This window comes from Lissotriton helveticus, chromosome 12 (genome assembly GCF_964261635.1).
Source record: "Lissotriton helveticus chromosome 12, aLisHel1.1, whole genome shotgun sequence".
Lineage (NCBI taxonomy): Eukaryota > Metazoa > Chordata > Amphibia > Caudata > Salamandridae > Lissotriton > Lissotriton helveticus.
In genome coordinates, this window is record NC_136073.1 from 223399925 (window position 1) to 223419603 (window position 19679).

Here is a 19679-nt window from a genome sequence, read left to right on the forward strand (position 1 = left end):
GAGTAAAGGAAAATACAAATCTCTAAATAACAGTATCTGGCTGTAAATTCAATGCAGTCTAAGACACCCCTAAGGGAAACAGGTAATGTAGGGGTAAAACAAAACCATTTGTTGCGCCCTCACAACGAAAGAGAAAGGAAATAAGCAGAAAGTGCCTGTGCTTCAATGTAATCAAGAAGCTGGAAGCCACGATATGGGAGTAAGCAGGGCCGGACTGGCCATAGCGGGCACCGGGCAATCCCCCGGTGCGCCGTGCGGTTGGGGGCCGGTTTTGGGCCCCTGGGGCCCGTTTTTGTTACAGGGCCGTTTTTTGCAGCTTTTTCACTTGTTTTTAATGGTACCAGCAGACCATGTAATAAAATTTGTTTAGGGTACTGCTGTTACTTTTTAAATTTACTGTCACCACACTTGAGCACTTACTCTTTGTTCCCAAAAAAAACAGCTCTGCTGTAATTCAGGCGTTGTAGCACACTGGGGGGGCATTCGGTCTCCCCAGTGGGAACCCTATGATGAAGCATGTCACCACTAGGTGGTGAGTGAGGGTTCTTCTTAAAAATAAAGTTTTTTTCCCTGGTTTTCTCACACCTTTGTGTCTTTCCACTGGCAATATCCTTTGCTCACAGTGGCTTTATGATCAAATCATTTTAGCACTTGAGTCACTCTTATGTTGTTGTTATATCTGTACTTTATACCCTTAAGTTGTACCAAGTGAGATATTGTACCTCATTGTTATGTTGTATTACAAGACATGAAATTTGCCACTGCAAATTAAAATTGCTCCAGGACAAACCTGTTTATGTGATATGTCCCCATAAGCCAAAGGCGTAGCGTGGTCAGTAAGATTGGGGCTTCAGATTTTCCAACAATCACGTGGACATATAGGGCCTCATTACGATGTCTGGACCTTTGCAGAATCGGGATCATCCGACCACCGGGGACCATCTGGACCGCAGTATAAGGAGGCACCTGCACATGGTGGGTTCGCACACTCCCATTTCTCTATGGGAGCTTGTGCTGCAGTTGGAAACCGGCTGCAGCACAAGCTCCCATAGAGAAATGGGAGTTTTTGTTATTCCCTGCACCGTGTGGCAGACACTATACAGTGCCTGCCACTTGGTGCAGGGATTGACAGGGGGGCACCCCCCCCCCGGTCCCTAACCGAAGGCCACTGTTGCAAGTGGGTGCCCTGCTAGGGGACCCCCAAGTCACTTTCCGACAGGCTTTTTATGTCGGAAAGTCCGACATGAAAAGCCTGCGGGAAATTGAGATCATAATCCCGACATCAGAAACGCCGTCCTTAAGGGATTACGTGCAGGTTCCAGCTGGCCGATGGGCTCCTGGAGCCCGTCGGAAGCCAGCCGGAGTGACCAGCCAGTTTCACTCACGACTGCCATCATTGTAATACAGCAGTCGAAAGTGAAAATCTGCGGTTGGATGCTTTCCTACCGACATCAAAATGAGGGCCATATTGTTAAAATATATGATACAACAAGGAGGGCAAATTAAATGGGTTTAAGAGGCAGTGGAAAGACAGAGGATTGCGGATTTGTAGGGGTACTACGTGGGAGAAAACACAATATTTTGTAAAATATTCAACATTTTTAAATACTTTCAAAACAGAGAAAGGACGAGTGTGTGCATTTTTGTTTGTGTATATGTAAAAGTCCTTGGTGAAATCCGACAGACACTTCACCATACCCAACTGAAAGCATTTGTCCCCAACTATTTATCCGAAAATACATTTATTAACCCGTTTACCGCGGCGGCAATTGCGCCATGGTGCGGGCGTTCCATTGCGCGGGCGGGACCGCGCGGCCAACGACGTACGCAGCACTACCGAGGTAGTGCTTGCGACGGCCGTTGGCCGACGACCGCATGCACACTCTCCTGAAGCTACGTCCCTGCCAAAAGCTTTACAAAGCTTTGTACTTCTTTTCTGAAAAATATTCCTTTTGGTTTTGTTTGTGTTCATGAACCGAATGACTTAAACATGTGAACGTCCAGCTTCTCCTCGCCTGCAGTGAGTCACACTGTACCGCTCTCTGCATAAAATAACCCCAGTCCTGATGAAGAGGAGGGCTCCATTGTGAACTGTCCTTTCTTTCAAGATAAAAAAGATTTTATTACCAAATCAACGTCGTCGTTAAACTTAATATTAAGAGAATGTGACACACGTTTTTGTTTAGCACTGGGGTGAGAACGTGACTCTGATCTCAATGTGGAATCGTGTCTGTGTTTTATACACTGCTGTGTCTATGTTGTCGGTTTGATGTGTTCAGTATGTTTGTTTGCCTCCTATAAATAAGGTTGTTTCCTTCCAAAGGAAATGAAACTGTTTGAAATGGAGAGATCTGTGTATTTGAAATTCTCAGGCAATTTTTCTTCCCTTTTAAATCCAGCAGTCCTTTGACGGCATTCCAAATCGCGGATATCTTTTATCTCAGTTTCATGGCAATGTCTTAAAAAAAATAAAGTGAAAAAAAGTGTTGTTACAAGGCAACTGTGCTCCTTAAGGATAGAGTTTGAAAGCTGGACAACTGAAAAAGTGAACGAAATTGACACTATATATTCAGTACGGGAATCCCTTTCAGTTGTGTCAGTGGTAAGGAAGGTGGCGAGGAAGCCTGGCTTTAGGCCACCCCCTACCTTCTCCATGCCTGTTACCTTATAATGAGTCAGAAACACTGTCTGTCAGTTTTCTGGTACCCTTACTGGCTAGGAGTTCTGTTTTAAAAAAAAATGTGTTATATTATCCCGTAAGCAATAAGTACTATTTAAATCGACTTTTACCTAAATGTGCTGGGCATTTTCTTTTTACACAAGTGATTAAACATTTAGAGATTGCTTGACGTATACCGCTCACCTTTAGCTTTGTTATCCTAGGCCCTTCCAACAAAGTGCTCATTATCCTGTTGACGCAATCTTAGGAGTAATACTGGTAACGCTCTCAAAAGTTTTGTTTGTAAGTGCTGACCCATCCACCCATGCAGCTTTGCACCGTGAATATTATGAATTAGACCTCAATCTGTGATTAGAAAACACCATTGGGCAAGCTTGAAAGTCAAGAAAGTTGTGAAACATTTAAACTTGACCTGATTTCTTACGAAAATGCCCATTCAGATGGCCACCTTTTAGACCTATATTTTCAAGGATTGAAGACCTAGGCGTTGGGAAATTTATACTAACGATTTGGACTGGTCATTTTGCAATCCCTTTTGGTTTTAATGTTTCTAATCTTTAGAAAAATATTTCGTAAAAATTAACTTCTGAAGAACGTTCTCAGCCAATTGTGTTGAGCGTAAGATTTCACAAAAAGCAAATATAAAATTGAAAGAGCATTACGTTGCTGATCTTACTGATTTATTTAAAGAATGGAATGATGCCACAACCCAGATTTAGGATGAGACCCTGCCCTCGCAAGAGAAAATTAAATATACCAGAAAGAACCACCACCCTTCATTCTCAGCCGAACTTACTAAATGTAAATTATAACTACGTCAAACAAAACACCAATAATGTTGATCCAATGAGAAAGAATTAAAATGCAAATACTGCAAAGAGACGAAAGAATACCATTAAATAATTAAGCAACAAAACAATTTTCCACCTCTTTTTCAGCGTAAAGGAATTTATTTTTTTTTTTTTAAACCTTTATTTGTACAGAAAGGATAGACAAAGCTGGACCTACAACCGATCTGGCCGGCCACAATACGATAAAGCAGTCAAAAAGTCCAAATAAAAAATACAGAAGCAGACGTAAAAGAGTGCGTTCAATACAATCGTAAAAAGGGGGGGGGAAGGTAAGAGGATCTAGACGGTCAGCAATCAGGAGCAAAATAAGGTTAATTTTATATTATAATAATAAGGCGTATGACAGGCTCAGCAACAACAAAGAAGTACCCGGATTCCCAAACCAAATCATTAGCAACAAAAAGGATAAAAGGCAGCAATGCAGAAGTGGCAGCACTGTATACATCGGTATAAAAACAGACGTGATGAATACAAATCAATATGCAATTAGTAACAACTTTGCTTACCCACCTCCCAGTAGCACAGTAGATACAGAACAAGGGGGCCGGAATATCGACATCATCAAAACTAGCCCGTCATACTAACCTTGGGAGAGAAGGAGGAGTGGAGGGGGGAGAGGGGAGAGGAAGGAAGAGAGGGAAGGAAAACACAGAATAAAAGAGAAGAATGCCGCGTTGAAACAAGCGCCCCGTAGCGAGGAACATATAAAAGAACAGGAATAGTAGCAGCGAGGAGGGCATGGGAGTTGCAGTGGAAATCAGCAGGACTATAAGAAGAAGAACAGCGACGTTACAGACCCCACCCTAAGCATACCATGGAGGCAAGGACAGACGCGGCACTCCCATAAAGATACACAAAAGGGCCATAGAACTGAGGAAAATAAAACATCAAAGAAGACCCAACCCACCCATCCCACCCAGCACCCCTGCAGAAGGCTACGGCCTACCCTCCAAACAGCGCGCCTGTCGCCCTAAACCAGAACCCGAAATGTAGTAGAGACAGAAGTGAAAGGGAAAAAAGACAAAAAAAAGATAGGAAAACAAGGTAGTAAAGAGGAGGGAGGAGCATGAGGGCAGAAAGAAATACGGTCGGCTACAGCCCTCCGCCCAACCATACAGTCATAGTACATGTGCACCAGAACGACACGATCTCGAACATCATAGAACTTACAAGGGGTCGCTCATAACACTATGAAAATGAGCATCTTCGCCACGAGTCCATATACCAATAATCCCACGGGAGCCGTGCATCTTACCCCAATCCTTTCTTCACCGCAACTACCACCCACCAAATAACAGTAGGAAGTGAGCAACACAATATGAGGCAAGCACACCAATGAAAAAAATTACAATAAAGACGCAGGCCAGAGAGGTCAATCAATAGGCAAGTGAACAAAAGTTCAAATAGGCAGTTCAAATGTCCCAGCAACAGCAACAGGGGCAGCAAAAGACAGGAGTTCAGTCTCGCCGTACGATAAGGCGGGGGTGTGTTAGCAAAATAGAAACAAGTCCTCATCAAGGCAGAAACAAGCTTCCGTCCGCCATCTTTCTCAGGCACCCGGGGATGATCGGGCCCCCGCACGATCTCCAAGTCCTCAATTTCCAGACATCGAAGAGCAGGAGGTTCCAAAGCCGCCGGCCCGCAAACCCATCGATGGACAGCAGCAGCATCCTTCAGAGCTACCAAAGGGGGCGAAGCAATGGCATTACCGAGGCAAGAGGGGACCATGAAGAAGCGTCCGCCCAAGATGGCGGCGGATCGCAACGAGTCTCCCGGAGCACCGGGGGCCAAGGTCGCTTGCAAAGATCGCAAAGCATCAAGAACGTCGCCAATCGTAGGCTCACGCCCACATGACCATGCTCCCGTGCAATCCAGCAACCGGAGACCACCATCAGGAGGAAATCCACATCTCAGGTCGTCGGCAGCCATTTTGTAGAGTCAGCCCCTTCACCTCTCTCCGCCACTCCCGAAGCAGTCCCCAGATGTGGGCTTTACAGATGTCCGGGAGGTCCCAGCAATGGCCGTCTCGGTGCCGAAAGGAGAGCCGCCCGAGGCGGAGGGTCGCCTATATTAGAGCTGGCGCTCCTCAAAGGTAGAGCCCGAGCGCGAGGGTCCAGGGTCGATGGACGGAGCAGCGGCGAAGGGACCCCTTCACACGGTCAGTCCACGGAGCACCGCGCCCCACACCAGCCTCACGGCCGCCAAGGCAGGCCCGGTTCAGGATCACCGGGAAGTTCTCACAGTGGCTCTCTCCAGTGGTGCAGTCTCTCGGCTGGGGCCAACGGTCACCACAACGCCAGGCCGGATCCAATAGGTGAGGCCCCGGTCTCAGCTCCACGAAGGCCCCGGTCCCTTCGGGGGGGCACAGCTCCGGAACCACCGCAAGGCGGAGCCTCCAGGTCACACGGTGAGTGAGAGCGAAATGTTGCGTCTCTATTTCGTCGAAAATATGTCGTCTCTGGGCAGGATATGCAGCAGGATATGTGAGTCAGGCCGGAGGGCTAACGGAGCCGAGCTACAAGGCGACCATTTCGCTCGCGAGCTTGGCTCCTCTATGTAAAGGAATTTATTTAAAATTGTATATGAGCTACAAGAACCTGTCTCTATCCAAACTGAAATGGCATCTTCCTACGAGCTATGCAAAGAAATATCTATATTTTTTGCCCAATAAATTGCAATTATTCAAAATCATATTGAAGCAGAATTATGTTAAAACCTCTTTTGATAGATTCAATATTACTGTGTGAAACCCCTGTTACTATCCTTGAGAATTTCAACCTATTTCTGAATCATCACATTTGACAGATGTAAATAGCCGTCGGACAGGTTCTCCCTTAGACATTTGTCAAGCCAAATACATGCAACAAATGGCAGTGTCAAAAAGGAGAGCCTATCATTTTTTAACTTTTCCTTGAAAATGGCTATGGACAACAGTCCTTGAAGAAAGCAGTTATTAATCCTCTGATTTCAAATTGATCCATTGAAACTTAAAACTTTCTTCCCATATCACTACTTCTCTGTTTATCAAAACTGCTTGAACAATTAGATTTTCATCAATTAAAGCACTTGGAATGGCCATCGTCAGGGCCGGTCTGCCTACTGGGCATATTTTGCTGGGGTGGCAGAGTGGGGTCCAGGTTTACTGCTGAGGGGGGCTGATTTTGTTGCTGGGGAGCTGCTGGCGCTTCTACATGAACAATGCAAAACAAATAGCTTCAAAGCGTACTTTATTAAACATTTGTTTTGCATTGTTTATTAAGAAAAGCCCAGTAGCCAGTCCAGCCCTGGCCATTGTATCTGTGTAACCAGAATATTCTCTACTTCAGTTCATCTGATGGTCTGACCAGGAGACTACAGCTGATCCAAAGCATAACAGCCTTAGGAATGGGAATATTGACAGTCAACAATATCACTCCTGCTCATTGTCATCTTCACTCGCTTCATACTTAGATGAGCAGTGCATTTAAGTTGAAAGCCTCAACTAGCAGTTCCTGTGTGCCAATTCTGCAGACACCACTGCTTGCCCTTTTAGATTTGGGTGTACAAATATACTTCATTATAAAGTATTGCTTCAAAAACTGGATGGTGCCTTTTCTTTATTGTATCCATTGTTTTTCACGAAAAAAAATCCAACACTATGTTGTCCACCATACCTTTTCTAGATGTCCACAAGATATATAGAGTAGTACTTGTGTGAATGCGTTTCTAACTTTCCATGAATTGACTGCAGTGTAGGCTGCCTCTCTATAAATCTGAGAGAGCTAATGAGATCTGTGGCATGAAATTCAAAGGTCCCAGTACAAGCCTTGATTTAGCATCCTGATATGGATGATTATTATTTTAAAATTTGCATCACCTAAAATACCTTGAAAAATGCATGGTTACACGTCAGTGAGATCAGGATTTGAATTGAAAATACAAATTATAAGAAAAGCGAGTGGGAGACCACTAGATTTAGAGAGCTTCCCAGTGTATTTTTTATCAGTTGTGCTGTATTTATGTGAATGCTCTCTTGAAAACTGTCTGGGAATGAGTTGAGTTAGATTGCCCAATCACAGCTGAAGAGAGATTTAATCACACCTGTTAAAAGTGATAACACGTTGAAGTACATGAACATTCCAGGCCGATACAGCTCCTTAATGTAGATATTAAAATCCTTTATTCCTTCCTTGCTCAACGGTTGACTAGTTAGACTAATCATATCATTACAACATGTTGTACGAGTTCTTAAGTTTTATGCATATTTTAAAAGCAAAGTAGATACAGTAGCACTGCCATTGCTAAGAAGCCTTTTGATATGGTGGAGTGACCTTTGAACTCCACTTTACATCACAAATGCTGAGTCGGTTGTACTCACTAATGAGCAGAAAGCTTCCACTTGTTAAGGTGATAAGGAAACCCATCAGTGATGACTGATTACTGACGTTGGGCTGCCTGAAAATTTTAATTAAGGTTTTGGACAGTAAGCCCACTTTGTTGACGTTTCTGCTAAAGATATCCACACTCCCCTTGGGTGTTTGCATCCCAGTCACCTTCCAAGTAGACACCGTTCAAGCTTTGGCACAAGTGTACTTGGCAAAAGTCAGTTTCGGACCCTCATGAGAACTGCTTTACTCAAGGTCATGCGTCAAGTGTAACCTCAAGCACCCAATGGCTATGAAAGAACATGAGGCAAAACATTTTCTGGTTCACAACGTGCGTCTGGCTCATCACTGGTTGCACTCTATGTTGTGGACTCCCTGCAGATTTTGCTGTTCTCTGTTGTCGAATTTCTTGAGGGAGAAGAGGAGAAAACCTAAAAAGAAGCGGACGCATTGAGACAACTGGCCTATACAACACTGAAAGCCGAGAGGTTACTCCCCTTGATGCTCTCTGCCCCTGCGCAGTCATGCTTGTAACCAGAACTGGTGGATCTCACCCTGTCTGGGGAGTTTCCTCTGGCGGTGCCCCAGGTGTCTTCTACGTGACCTCTATCGGCCCTGATGCCTCCATATATGGCGATGTTACCGTCTCATCAGGAATTTCAGATTCCGGCGCTGATCCAGTCCTTTTTCTCTGTGCTATGATGGAGATGTTCCAGAATGCGTTGGTTCCTTTTGAAGTGCACCGGGGCCCCACGGGACCTTTTAGGACTCCATTTGGGTTCCTGCCATTTGGGTCCTCCCTGTCCCTCTATGTCTATATTGGGGAGAGGAGTTGGCCTAACAGCTAGGGCGGTTGACCTCAAATCTGGGGAACCTGGTTCGAGTCTCGGCAAGGATGGCAAGGACGCAGAACAGCCTGTGCTTCTGGGCAAATCAATTAATCTCCCCGTGCTTTACAAAAAATAATGTGTCCTTATCTAATGCAACTGGTGCTCGTTTAAAGCGCTCTGATACCCGATACCTTCGGGTCAAGTTCGCGCTATATAAAACACAGTTAAAAAAAAAAAAAATTCCCCTTCCGTTCTGTCTAGAACAGGTGTGGTTCCAACCGGAGCCTCCCCGGGCAGATACCCTCGCCGGTACACCTTCCACCAGCATTGACACCAGCATCACCCACACCAATGCCAGCTACAGAGCAGCCTGTCCTGTTTAGGTCCAGGAGAAAGGCCCATATTATAGCAGAGGAGGATAAGTACAGAGAAGAACAGCTGGATACCTACGCATGGCAAGCTGTTGGCAAACAGTGCATGATTTCTTTGGTACGGAGTTCCGTATTACATGGATTATAGCAGTGAATGAGCCAACTTGCTGCCCCATCCTTCTTTAGACTTAACAGACTCCTTGGCTCGTCAAAACGTAAGTGGACTGGACAGTACCCTGCGACAGAAATAGAGTATCCCTCAGCACAAACTCATCTGAAATTGGCGTCTTTTCAGGCTGTCCTCAGGAAGGGTCTGAAGTGCTAGAGCTGCTCCTCCCTACTGTAGAAGCCAGAGCAAACATCCTGATAGAATTCCTCCAGCCAAGCAAATCCTTGTCAAAAGGTTTACTGCCCTTCAGTGAGGCACTCACCTGTCCGGTAAAGGCTGCCTTGGAGATCACCACATCAGTTCCAGCAGTACCGCCCCTTAGCCCAGAGAGACATGCCTTCATATTCTTCCCCAAAAAGCATAGCTGTGAAGGTTTTGTCCTGAAATAAGTAAAACTGTTGCACGTTCTCTGCAGACCGACTCAATAGAGAGTTAAAGAAGTCCTAGGCAGTAAGGAAGAAAGTATTCTCAGCTGCTAGTTAGCCGTGCGTTCCCTCAACTCTGTCTGTCTCCCTGCTGGGGACATACATCCTGTGGGACATGGCTGCTGGGGACATACATCCTGTGGGACATGGCTGCAATGGTGGTGCTGAACTTACCAGACGACCTCAAGAAATATTTTGGCAAGGTGGCAAGGATAACCAAACTCCTCAAGGCACATCATCAGAGCTGGCCTCAATATTGTTGACTTAATGGCCAGGGCTGTGGACTCTTCTCTAATATTACGCAGACATGCTTGGCTCAGGCCATCTTGGTTCTCTGGAGATTTGTAGTCTGCAGTTATGGACTTGCCATTCTATAGGACGTGCCTCTCCAGAGTCCAGTCTGATGCCACCTTGGAAAGATTCAAGATGGGCAGATGACAGCACGATCGTTGGACTTTCAGTCACCTACAGAGACTACAGGCAGTTTTGACATTTTTGCTTCTTATCATCGCATCATTGTCCACCTTCAGCCTTCCCAGTCAGCTAAGCAATACCAAATCCATCTGTGTCAACATTAAACAGACGGAGGCAAAGAAAGGGGGGCACACACCTATCTGCTCTCTGCCTCTCATGCATCACCTAAAGTCACTTTAATTTCCGTAATGTCATACCAGTGTGTTAAAATTAGAGGGGGTATGATCTTCTCTTCCTGCAGGCATCCTCCCCAGATCCCTTCCCACAAGTCCCATCAGCCATAATACCACTTTGGATCTTGAAGCAAGAGGTGGTGGCCCTACTGCAGAAAGGAGCATTGGGGTTGGTTCCAGAACAGGAAATTGTAAAGGGGTGCTACTCTCAGCACTTCCTGATTCCATGAAAAAAAGTCTTTGTCTAATCCTAGACCCAAGGGTCATGAAATTGTTTCTGTGCACATAAATAATCAAGAATCTCTCAATGGCTCAAGGTCTGTTGGCCCTCAAACTTGAAAACTGGTTGGTATTCCTAGACATGCTCGATGCGTACTTCCACATACAGATCCTGCAATCTCACAGATTGATTCTTGCATTTTGTGGTAAAACCTACCCACTAACAGGTTTTGACTTAGGTCAACATCAGCACCATGAGTATTTACCAAGGCTGATGGCAGTGGTTGTGACCTGAGAAGGTCAGGGATTTCCTTTTTCCTATAGCTAGATGACTGGCTGCTCAAAGCAAGCTTTCTGCAGATGGTGTCGCATCACCTGTAGACAGCAGCTTCCCTGCTGTCCTTCTTGAGCTTTTGGATCAAAGCACCCAAATCTCAACCTGAGCCTTTTCAGTTTCCTGTTTATAAGAGCAGTATTGGACACAACATTGCTTTGAGTTATCTATCCTTCCCAGAGGATCCGGAACATTTGGCGTATGATTTCAGTGTTTCGTGTCGTAGCTGGTATTCCATTCCTGATGGTTCTTTGCCTGCTGGGTCTGCTGACTAATCATGTAGGCATGCTGGCACTTGAGCACTCTAGTGTTTCCAGTAGAGACTATCATCTGTTAGACTCCATCACGATCTCATGGGGCACAGCAGAGGACCTGGACTGGTGATCCGTGGTGGACCCCCTTCCTGAATTATGGCCTTCTACCCCCCACCAACCATGATTGCAGTGGTGACAGCTGCATCCACTTATGGAGTAACTGGAGATCGGAGTCCTCTGGTCTCCATAAGAACAGGTGCTGCACGTCTGCCAGTTTGAACTGAGGGTGATTTGGCTTCCTCCCTTCCCTCCGTGGTCTGTCTGTTCGGATCTTGATGGACAATACAACCATGATGTAGTACATCACCAAACAAGGAGAAATGGGATGTCACTTTCTCTGACAAAAAGCACTGAGGCTCTTGTCTTGGGTGCAACAGTTTGAGATCTGGCTAATCTTAAAGCATCTGGCCAGCTCTCTGAACACGATAACCGACAGTTTCACTTGGCGTCATCTTGCTGGCCATATGTGGTATCCCCACCTGGAGGTGTTTCAGTTCATATTTGCCCTGTAGTGCACCTGTTAGGTAGACCTCTTTGCCACCCATGATAATGCCAATTGCCTTCAGTTCTGCGCTCTCAACTATCTGCTGCAGGTATCCTTGGGGATGCATTTTGGTTGAGGCAGTGCTTTCCACTTCACTACGCATTTCCTCACAAGCCCATGATTCCTCACGTTCTGAGAAAGATCTGGCAGGTCTGGTCCCAACTCATCTTATTTACCTCAGACTTGCAGAGAAGAGTGTGGTACTTTGACCATTTTCTCCTTCCTCTGTGTCACTCACTATGTTTACCTCTCAGGACACTACGTTTGAGGGATGGCTGCTGCACCCCAACCTCCAAAGTCCCCTCCTTCATGCCTGAAGATTGAGCAGAGACACCTCAGTTTCTTCCAGCTTTACCGGAGAGAGTCACCATAATACTGTTGGCTCATCACTCCTGCACCAAGAAGGTGTACTCTAGAGCGTGGGATACATTTGTCTCCTGGTGTGCAGGAAAGAATGTGGATCACTTGAGGGCTCACCTGTTGGAGGTCCTTCATTTGGCTCTCTTACTGGCCCAGCAAGTCTGTGCAGTGGGCACTGTCAAAGAACACATTGTTGCTTTGTCTGCATTTCTCACGTTACAGGTCAACCATCCCTTTTCAAATCTCCCATCATAATCAGGTTGTTAAGAGTTGGGTCACATGTTCACTCTAACTTCCATTGAACTTCCATTTGAAACTTGTTTTGTCTGTCCTGATGAGTGCTGCCTTTGAGCCCCTTAGTAGTTGCACCTTTTGACGTTCAAGCAAGTTTTACTAGTGGCCATTACTTTGTTGAAATGCATCAGTGAGTTGCAAGCACTGAGTATGCTCGCCCTTTGCATGCTTCTTCCTGTAGAAATTGTTCCTAGGAGCTAAAGCGACTTTCCTTTCCGTCTTTGACTATGATATTTTATGCCCTCTACATCATCACAACAAGAAGGTGGCGAGATTACACTAGCTGTAAGCCAGAAGGGCAGTTAGATTTAACATCAACAACACCAAAGAAATCAGGTTTAATGACCAGCTCTCTGTGGAGTATACACACAATAAAAAAGCAAGGCAGTCCTGCTGGACAACATTGTGCATAAAGATGTTTATGGCCTTGCATAAAAGGAACTGCTGGAGGAAATTCGGGCTCACACCCCCAATGCAAAGTCTTCCACTTTTGCACTAGCCAGGGGTGTTCTTATGGTTAAGATTTGTCGTGCAGCAATATGGGCCTCTCTTTACTCCTTCACATAGCATTATTGTTTGAGTCAGAGATGAGAAGCTGTGCAATTTCTCACTCTTGGTGCTTCAGAATTTCCTCATTTGACCACTCCGTAAAACTCATCACCTGGGGAAGGGCACTGCTATTGAATCTTTTCAGCAGATGAGGTATCTGCTGTTAGAAGTATTACTTTCGATAACCTTCTTTCCTGTTCTGAAGGATGGTCTTAGAAAATGAGTGGCATAGAGGGGGGTGCCAAAGAGGTGAATGGAGTAGAGTGGAGTAGAGTAGAGTGGAGTGGAGTGGAGTGGAGTGGAGTGGAGTGGAGTGGAGTGGAGTGGAGTGGAGTGGAGTGGAGTGGAGTGGAGTGGAGTGGGGTGGGGTGGAGTGGAGTGGAGTGGAGTGGGGTGGGGTGGGGTGGGGTGGAGTGGAGTGGAGTGGAGTGGAGTGGGGTGGGGTGGAGTGGAGTGGAGTGGAGTGGAGTGGAGTGGAGTGGAGTAGATTGGAGTAGCACAGAGTAGAGTAGTGTACAGTAGCATAGAACGAAGTGGCTTAGAATGCAGCAGCATGGAGTGGCATAGAGTAGAGCAGGGTAGAATGGCATGGATTGGGGTGGAGTAGAGTGCAATGGTGTAGAGAGGCGTAGAGTGGAGCAGCATAGGGAGGAGTAGCGTAGAGTGCTGTAGAGTGGCATTCTGTGGAGTTGCGTATAGTGGAGTGACGTAGTTGAGTGGCATAGAGTAGGGTGTTATAGAGTGGCATTGAGTGGAGTGGAATGGTGTAGAGTGGAGTGGTATAGAGTACTGTAAAGTGGCATTGTGTACAGTGGAGTGGCATAGAGTTGAGTGTCATTGAGTGGAGTGGCGTTGGTTGGAGTGGCATAGAGTGGCATTCACTAAATTGGTACTGATTGGAGTGGCCTAGAATGGAGAGGTGTATAGTAGAGTGGTAGAGAGTAGAGTGGCATAGATTTGGGTAGAGTGGAGTGGCGGAAAGTAGAGTGGCATAGAGTAGATTGGCCTAGAGTTGAGTGGTGTATGGTTTAGTCACGTGGAGTGGCAGAGAGTGATGTTCAATGGCATTGTGTAGCGTGGTGTATAGTCGTATTAAGTGGCATAGAGTTGTACAGTTGTAGGTTAAGTAATTAAAGCATTGATAAAGATCGCAAATAGGTTGAAAGCAACATTAAAAAAAGCGGTATGCCTGAAATAAAAAGTAGGAAACCCCATTGCACGTCCATGAATAATACTGAAACGTTTATAAAATATATAGTGTGCTGCAAAAAGACAAGATTATTTTATGTTGATTTGTATAGGGGACTGATCACCCGAGAGGGTATCCAGGTGCTTGGGCGGATGTGTAGGTGTATGGGCCCCAAGGTGCTTATACAAAGAGTCAGGTCTTCAGCTCCTTGTAGAACTCAAGAAGAGAGTTGGAGTCTCTGATATGTTGAAGGAGGTCGTGCCATGTCTTGGGTGAAATGTAGGAGAATGAGCGACCTCTAGTTTTGCTTTTGTGAATGCGAGGAGTGAGTGAGTGAGAGTGAGTCAGAAAGTAGGCATCTGGTGTGTTGGGGAACGTGTATGCGATTGTTCAGGAATTCTGGTCCTGTGTCTAGGAATAACACATGGACTTGGTCCATGCTCCAGGGAGGAGTAAACACAAGAAAGGAAGGGAGCTAAGCAATCAAAATATTACAAATGAGATTACCAACGAAAACAACTAATGGTATGCTGTGGGTGGGTTGTAAGCCTACTGATAGGTAAACAGTATGTTTCACAGTACAGCTCAGGCGCTGTGTAGGCAAGATGTAAAAAGCACTATTATTTAAGTTTCATGCAAGAACACTTTCCTTTGATTTAATTTTGTTAATACTTCTTTTTGGTTTTCTTTTTTGAATCGTACAGGGACACCTTCACATAGCCCAGGTGCCACAGGGAGAACAGGTGCAGATCACACAGGACAGCGAGGTGAGTTTCTCCTATGTTATGAGAATGTATGCACTAATTCAAGAACTTCGGTGTCTTTGCAACCAGAGATCTGTGTCCCAGTTTAAATAAATCACTTCTAACTTCCCAGGCACAAGCCATACTTTTCAAAGATGAAGCAACCAGGGTGCCGATGTTTCTTTGAGTTTCCTTTTCCTCTTTCATACGCATTAGTAACAGCGGTAGTGTTTGCATGCCCTCAGGGGCGGCCTTAGGCATGTGCAAGCTGTGCACCTGCACAGGGCCACCAATCCTCAGGTGCCACCACGCCAATATATATCCTTAATATAATAATCCTCTGAGGATGGATACATATTGGCGTGGCAGACCCTGGCAGGGAATTGCCGGTCTCCGGCTCTGTTCCACTTCCAAACACCCTGACCCCCCCTCTTCACTGGCCTCATTGCGCCACCCCGCCCGGACCCCTTCTTATGTGGCCCCCTACCTACGCTCCCTGCCCAGGGCCGCCATGAGCCTAGAGCTGCCCCTGATGCCCTGAAAAAGAATAGTTTTACTGTTGTTAATAAATACCGCTTTAATCCACAGCGTAATTGTACACTGCAAGTTAATTGGTACCATAAGGCCTGTATCCTTCCGATGTAATTATCGCCAAAATAAGAAATATGTATATAGATACACCCAAATCTCGTGCAGCCTGGGGCGGACCACCCCCCCAACCCCCCCCCACCCCCCACCCCCCTATCCCCCCAGTCCCCCCTCCTTGCTACGCCACTGCATTACGCATAACACACATTTTGTCCACACAGGGAATGGCTGGCAGACAACCATTTCTTGATGTAGTTTGTGTTATCATAACAATCCTCAGCTTTTCTGAAACACTTGGAAGGGAACAACCGAGATTTCTCTGTAGAATGAGGACTGAGCCTAGAAGGACTTGGAATGTGCAGCAGCAGAGGTGAGGAATAGACTTCCGTTTCTTGCCTTGGTGTATTCAGCATGTGCAGCCGGAAGCACTGATTTTCAACATCACTGCACATGCTGAGAGAGAAGGCAGGCGTCCAAATGCAATTATATTGTTCTTTTTCAAATCGCATTTTTCATCTTGTAATTTGCTTCTGCAATAAAGATGTTTCTTTTTAAAGTTCCTACCTCAAAGACCGCAAGCTTGAGGATTTTGTAACACTGGTGCTATTTTGTGATTCCTATAATGCTACCCTTTGTCCCTGGTGAGGCTTACGTTTTGCTAAAGGCCAATGGCTGCCAGAAAGAGACATTCTTTAGATGGTATAGCTATTATTTAAGGTCTCGCCAAGCAAAGGTTTTAACTTTTGTTTCATAACCACTTTTATTGAGATGACGAGTGGTTTGAATCATGAATACACGTTTTTGAATAAAAGTTCGAAATTTAATATGGATGTTAGTGGCTGAGAGACATCATTGAAAAAATCCATATTGTGCAAGCAGACTATTGAAATCCAGCTGGTAGCTGAGCCACAGTGCCACTAACGAGATTGTTTTTGTTCCTTGCTGAGTCCTGGATTGACCCGGAGTCGCATTGTTTAGTAGAGCTAGCACATGCATGCCAGCTTTGAATTACCATTGGCTAGAGGAAACTTTTGCAATGGTGTCTGTATTTAAAGTCGAAGGGGTAGCAGGAGTGGCTTTGCTCCCTTAATTAAACCACAGGAAGGAACTTGGCATGACATTAACCCTTTAATAATGTCATAGAGTGTATCATCTGTTATGTTCTGTGAATTTATAGAGCGCTGCTAATTACCCATGAGGGTTTCCAGGCGCTGAACCCATCCCATTGATTTCAAACTGATGTCACTTGGGTTGTTTGTGACAGTATTGCGGTTGAAATATCAAAATACAAAAAGTCTTGCCTCAAGATAATTATATATTGCGAAGTACACATTTATTATTATTAACTTCACATGTACATGCCATATCTACACAGTATGGTAGTAGTCAATACTGTGGACTCAATATTTTTGCAAGTCGATAGTTCATCCGTAATGTAGTGGCTCCCATTTTTCATGAGAAGCAGCATAAGTTATGCGTAGTATAGTCTCCAACCACAGGGATGAGTATTGTATGTTCTTTTCTTTAAATCATTAATAAAAACCAAGGGTTTTACCTGTTAAAAAAATTCATGCTTGGTGTAAACATTCAGTTAATAGAACTAGCTAAACTTATATGCATTCTTAAGTATCCTAGATTGATAGATTGGTTGCAGAGCAGTCCTCAGACGTTGCTAGCAGCATTATCTCTAGCTGCCCACCTATGCTGATTTGATGTAACTGATCATTTCAGTGCTGGACCTCAGCTGCCTGCACGGTTTGAAAGCCTTTACTGGCGCCCCATCAGTCAAGTGGCTGCCAAGCCACAGTAGCAGTAGGACCACTGATTAGCCTGCCATGGGTCTGCCAGGGAGAGAGATGGTGGGCGAGGGATGGGAAAACAAACAATTCCGGCCTTTGGACCCGTGCACACGGCTGAAACTACATGCACGTCAGATCCATTGATTGTTTTTTTTATTTCTCTCAAACAAACTCTTGCTTTGGGACTTTGAGAAAAAAAAAAGATTTCCAAGCTTGCCAAAACACATGGCACCCACTTGACATTCAGCTTTGACAACAGTGCATCCTGTGTATTGATGGAACACCATAGGTACAGAGATCACCGTCAGGCAGGAGGTGATCTTTAATTATGATAGTTAGTCCTTCAGTGTTATCTAAAGTGTTTCTTTTACAAAGTGACTGTTGCTGCTCAATGAGTAACGCAATGTCCATGACCAGAAATTTCACTTGGTTGATGGAAGGGGATTTGGGGATGGATATCCCTGACTGCCTGAATCCCAAAGCAGCACTCCTCTGCCAATGTCTCACTAGTCCAGGAAAGAGACAAGCTGCCACCCAGGTTAGAACAAGTTTTTTTCAGCCTTCATTGGAACGCTTCAGCCTCTGTGCTTAGAGGGTCTTAGATGTAATCAAAGAAGGTAACTGATTGGATTTTCACACAGTTGCTTCAGGGTATATATTTTGCACATTCCTCTGCCAAGTTGACGTCAGCAAAGCAACAGAGTATTTTATTGATGCACAACGTTCTACATAATCCTGCAGCTCCCTTACCTTTTCCTTCCATTTTACAGTTGCCATTGATCAGTCAATCCCAGTTCATGGTCTTATCTTTCAAATTCTGAAGTGTTCTTTTAGTGTTTGCAATGGATGCAGTAGGAAGCAAATGTCAAGGAAGCAATTGCAAAGTGCAGAGAGATGTCCCTAATTTTGATGTGTCATTCATGAGTTAATAGTTGGCATGTGTGGGGTACAATCTTGCTTTACATTGGTTCCTCAGAAGGAGTTGCATTAGAAAATGCTCACTCTAGCGTGAGGGCATTTTTCGGCAAGAGTTTGACAGAGGCCTTTATTATGAGTCTGGCGGTCCATGGACCAACAGACTCACAGTTGCGGTTTCCCAACCGCCTTATTATGACTAGGGTGGTTGTGCTGCCCTGGGACATCGAAACAGTCGCAATTGCCAGGAAACCGCCATTCCCTGGTGGTTGCTCGTGGTCCTGAAGCCGTAATTTGCTTGGCGGGACCACTTCGGTCCCGCCAAGCATATTACGAGTTCCCTTACCAGCACACTTTTCATAGTGGTGCAACCACCATGAAAAGTATGTAAGTGAGGAAACAACGGGGGCCCTATAGGGGCCCCTGGTGCCTCACGCCAGGTGGATGCACACCGGTGGGCACAACATGTGCTCCCATGTATGCATGCACACCAGTTCCTGCATGGCATGGACTGCAGCAAACCATGCCGTGCAGGCACTGCCTTTTACGTTCCCATTGCTGTGCCTATTCATAGGCACAACCCAGGGAATGCCAAAGAACTACCTGATAGACCATGAGTAAACTCCTGACCTGGCAGGCAGTTCCTACACGGGTTTGTGAACCTAAAATTGAGATGTAGGTCAGGTTTGCTCAGACTCATTGAATAACAAGGTACCTTCAAAATACACTTGTGGGAGAGAGGGAAATTACTGGCCCTCTCGTGTCATTCCAGACTCTCCGTGTCTACTGGGTTTGGGTAGGTCGAACACCCTGGAGGGGCGCCAATTGTGGCTGCGTCTCTCTTCACCGGGCAGATGCCTGGAATGACACGAGGGGCCAGTAATCCCCCCCCAGGTGTATCCTGAAGGTATCTTGTTTTTCAATTGTTCAGGGCTACATCACGAGCCCAGCTACCAGGGTACGGCACTTCACTCACACAATCACACATACAATCCGACCCTGTCAGAGTAGACGAGAATCACTTGCTCCTGACGAAATGCCGAGATTCCTTGGACTTTAAACCGGCATGAAACATGTTGTGACCCATTCACTGCACATATCCTAATTTGAGCTCGAGTGGTTATACATTTCTTCCCTCTCAAGCCACAACTTTACAGTCCTTGTTTTTAATACAGCACAGAAACGCAGTTAATAAATGATACCTTCTGGGTTTCCTTTAGCTACATTTAATTCTCACTCGCACTCTCCCGTCTCTACTCACACTAGTTTTTTGCCCCCCCCCCCTCAGACTTCACATCGGCAAAAAGAGAAGGCTTCCGGCAAAGAGCTCCCCTGCGGGGGCCCGTTGGGCATTGCAGCTCCGGCCCAACGAGTAGCTGCCCGATGATGAAGCATGACATCCTTCAGGGTGTGTGAGGGCCCTTGCTCCTAAAAGGAGCCATTTCTCCAACTGTTCTCTCAATTTCCTGGTACCTGGGACATTATCCCTCCCTT

The 19679-nt window shown here is 45.7% G+C and overlaps 1 protein-coding gene across 2 annotated transcripts in view; it reads left to right on the forward strand.

The window, feature by feature from the left end:
* The window catches only part of BANP (BTG3 associated nuclear protein), a 1144281-nt gene that overhangs the window by 654696 nt on the left and 469906 nt on the right, over positions 1 to 19679 (forward strand). For both annotated transcript variants that reach the window (XM_078669175.1, XM_078669176.1), the window contains one exon: positions 14845 to 14907. In XM_078669175.1, coding sequence (XP_078525301.1) covers positions 14845 to 14907 — 63 coding nt within the window. The remainder of the gene's footprint in view (positions 1 to 14844; positions 14908 to 19679) is intronic.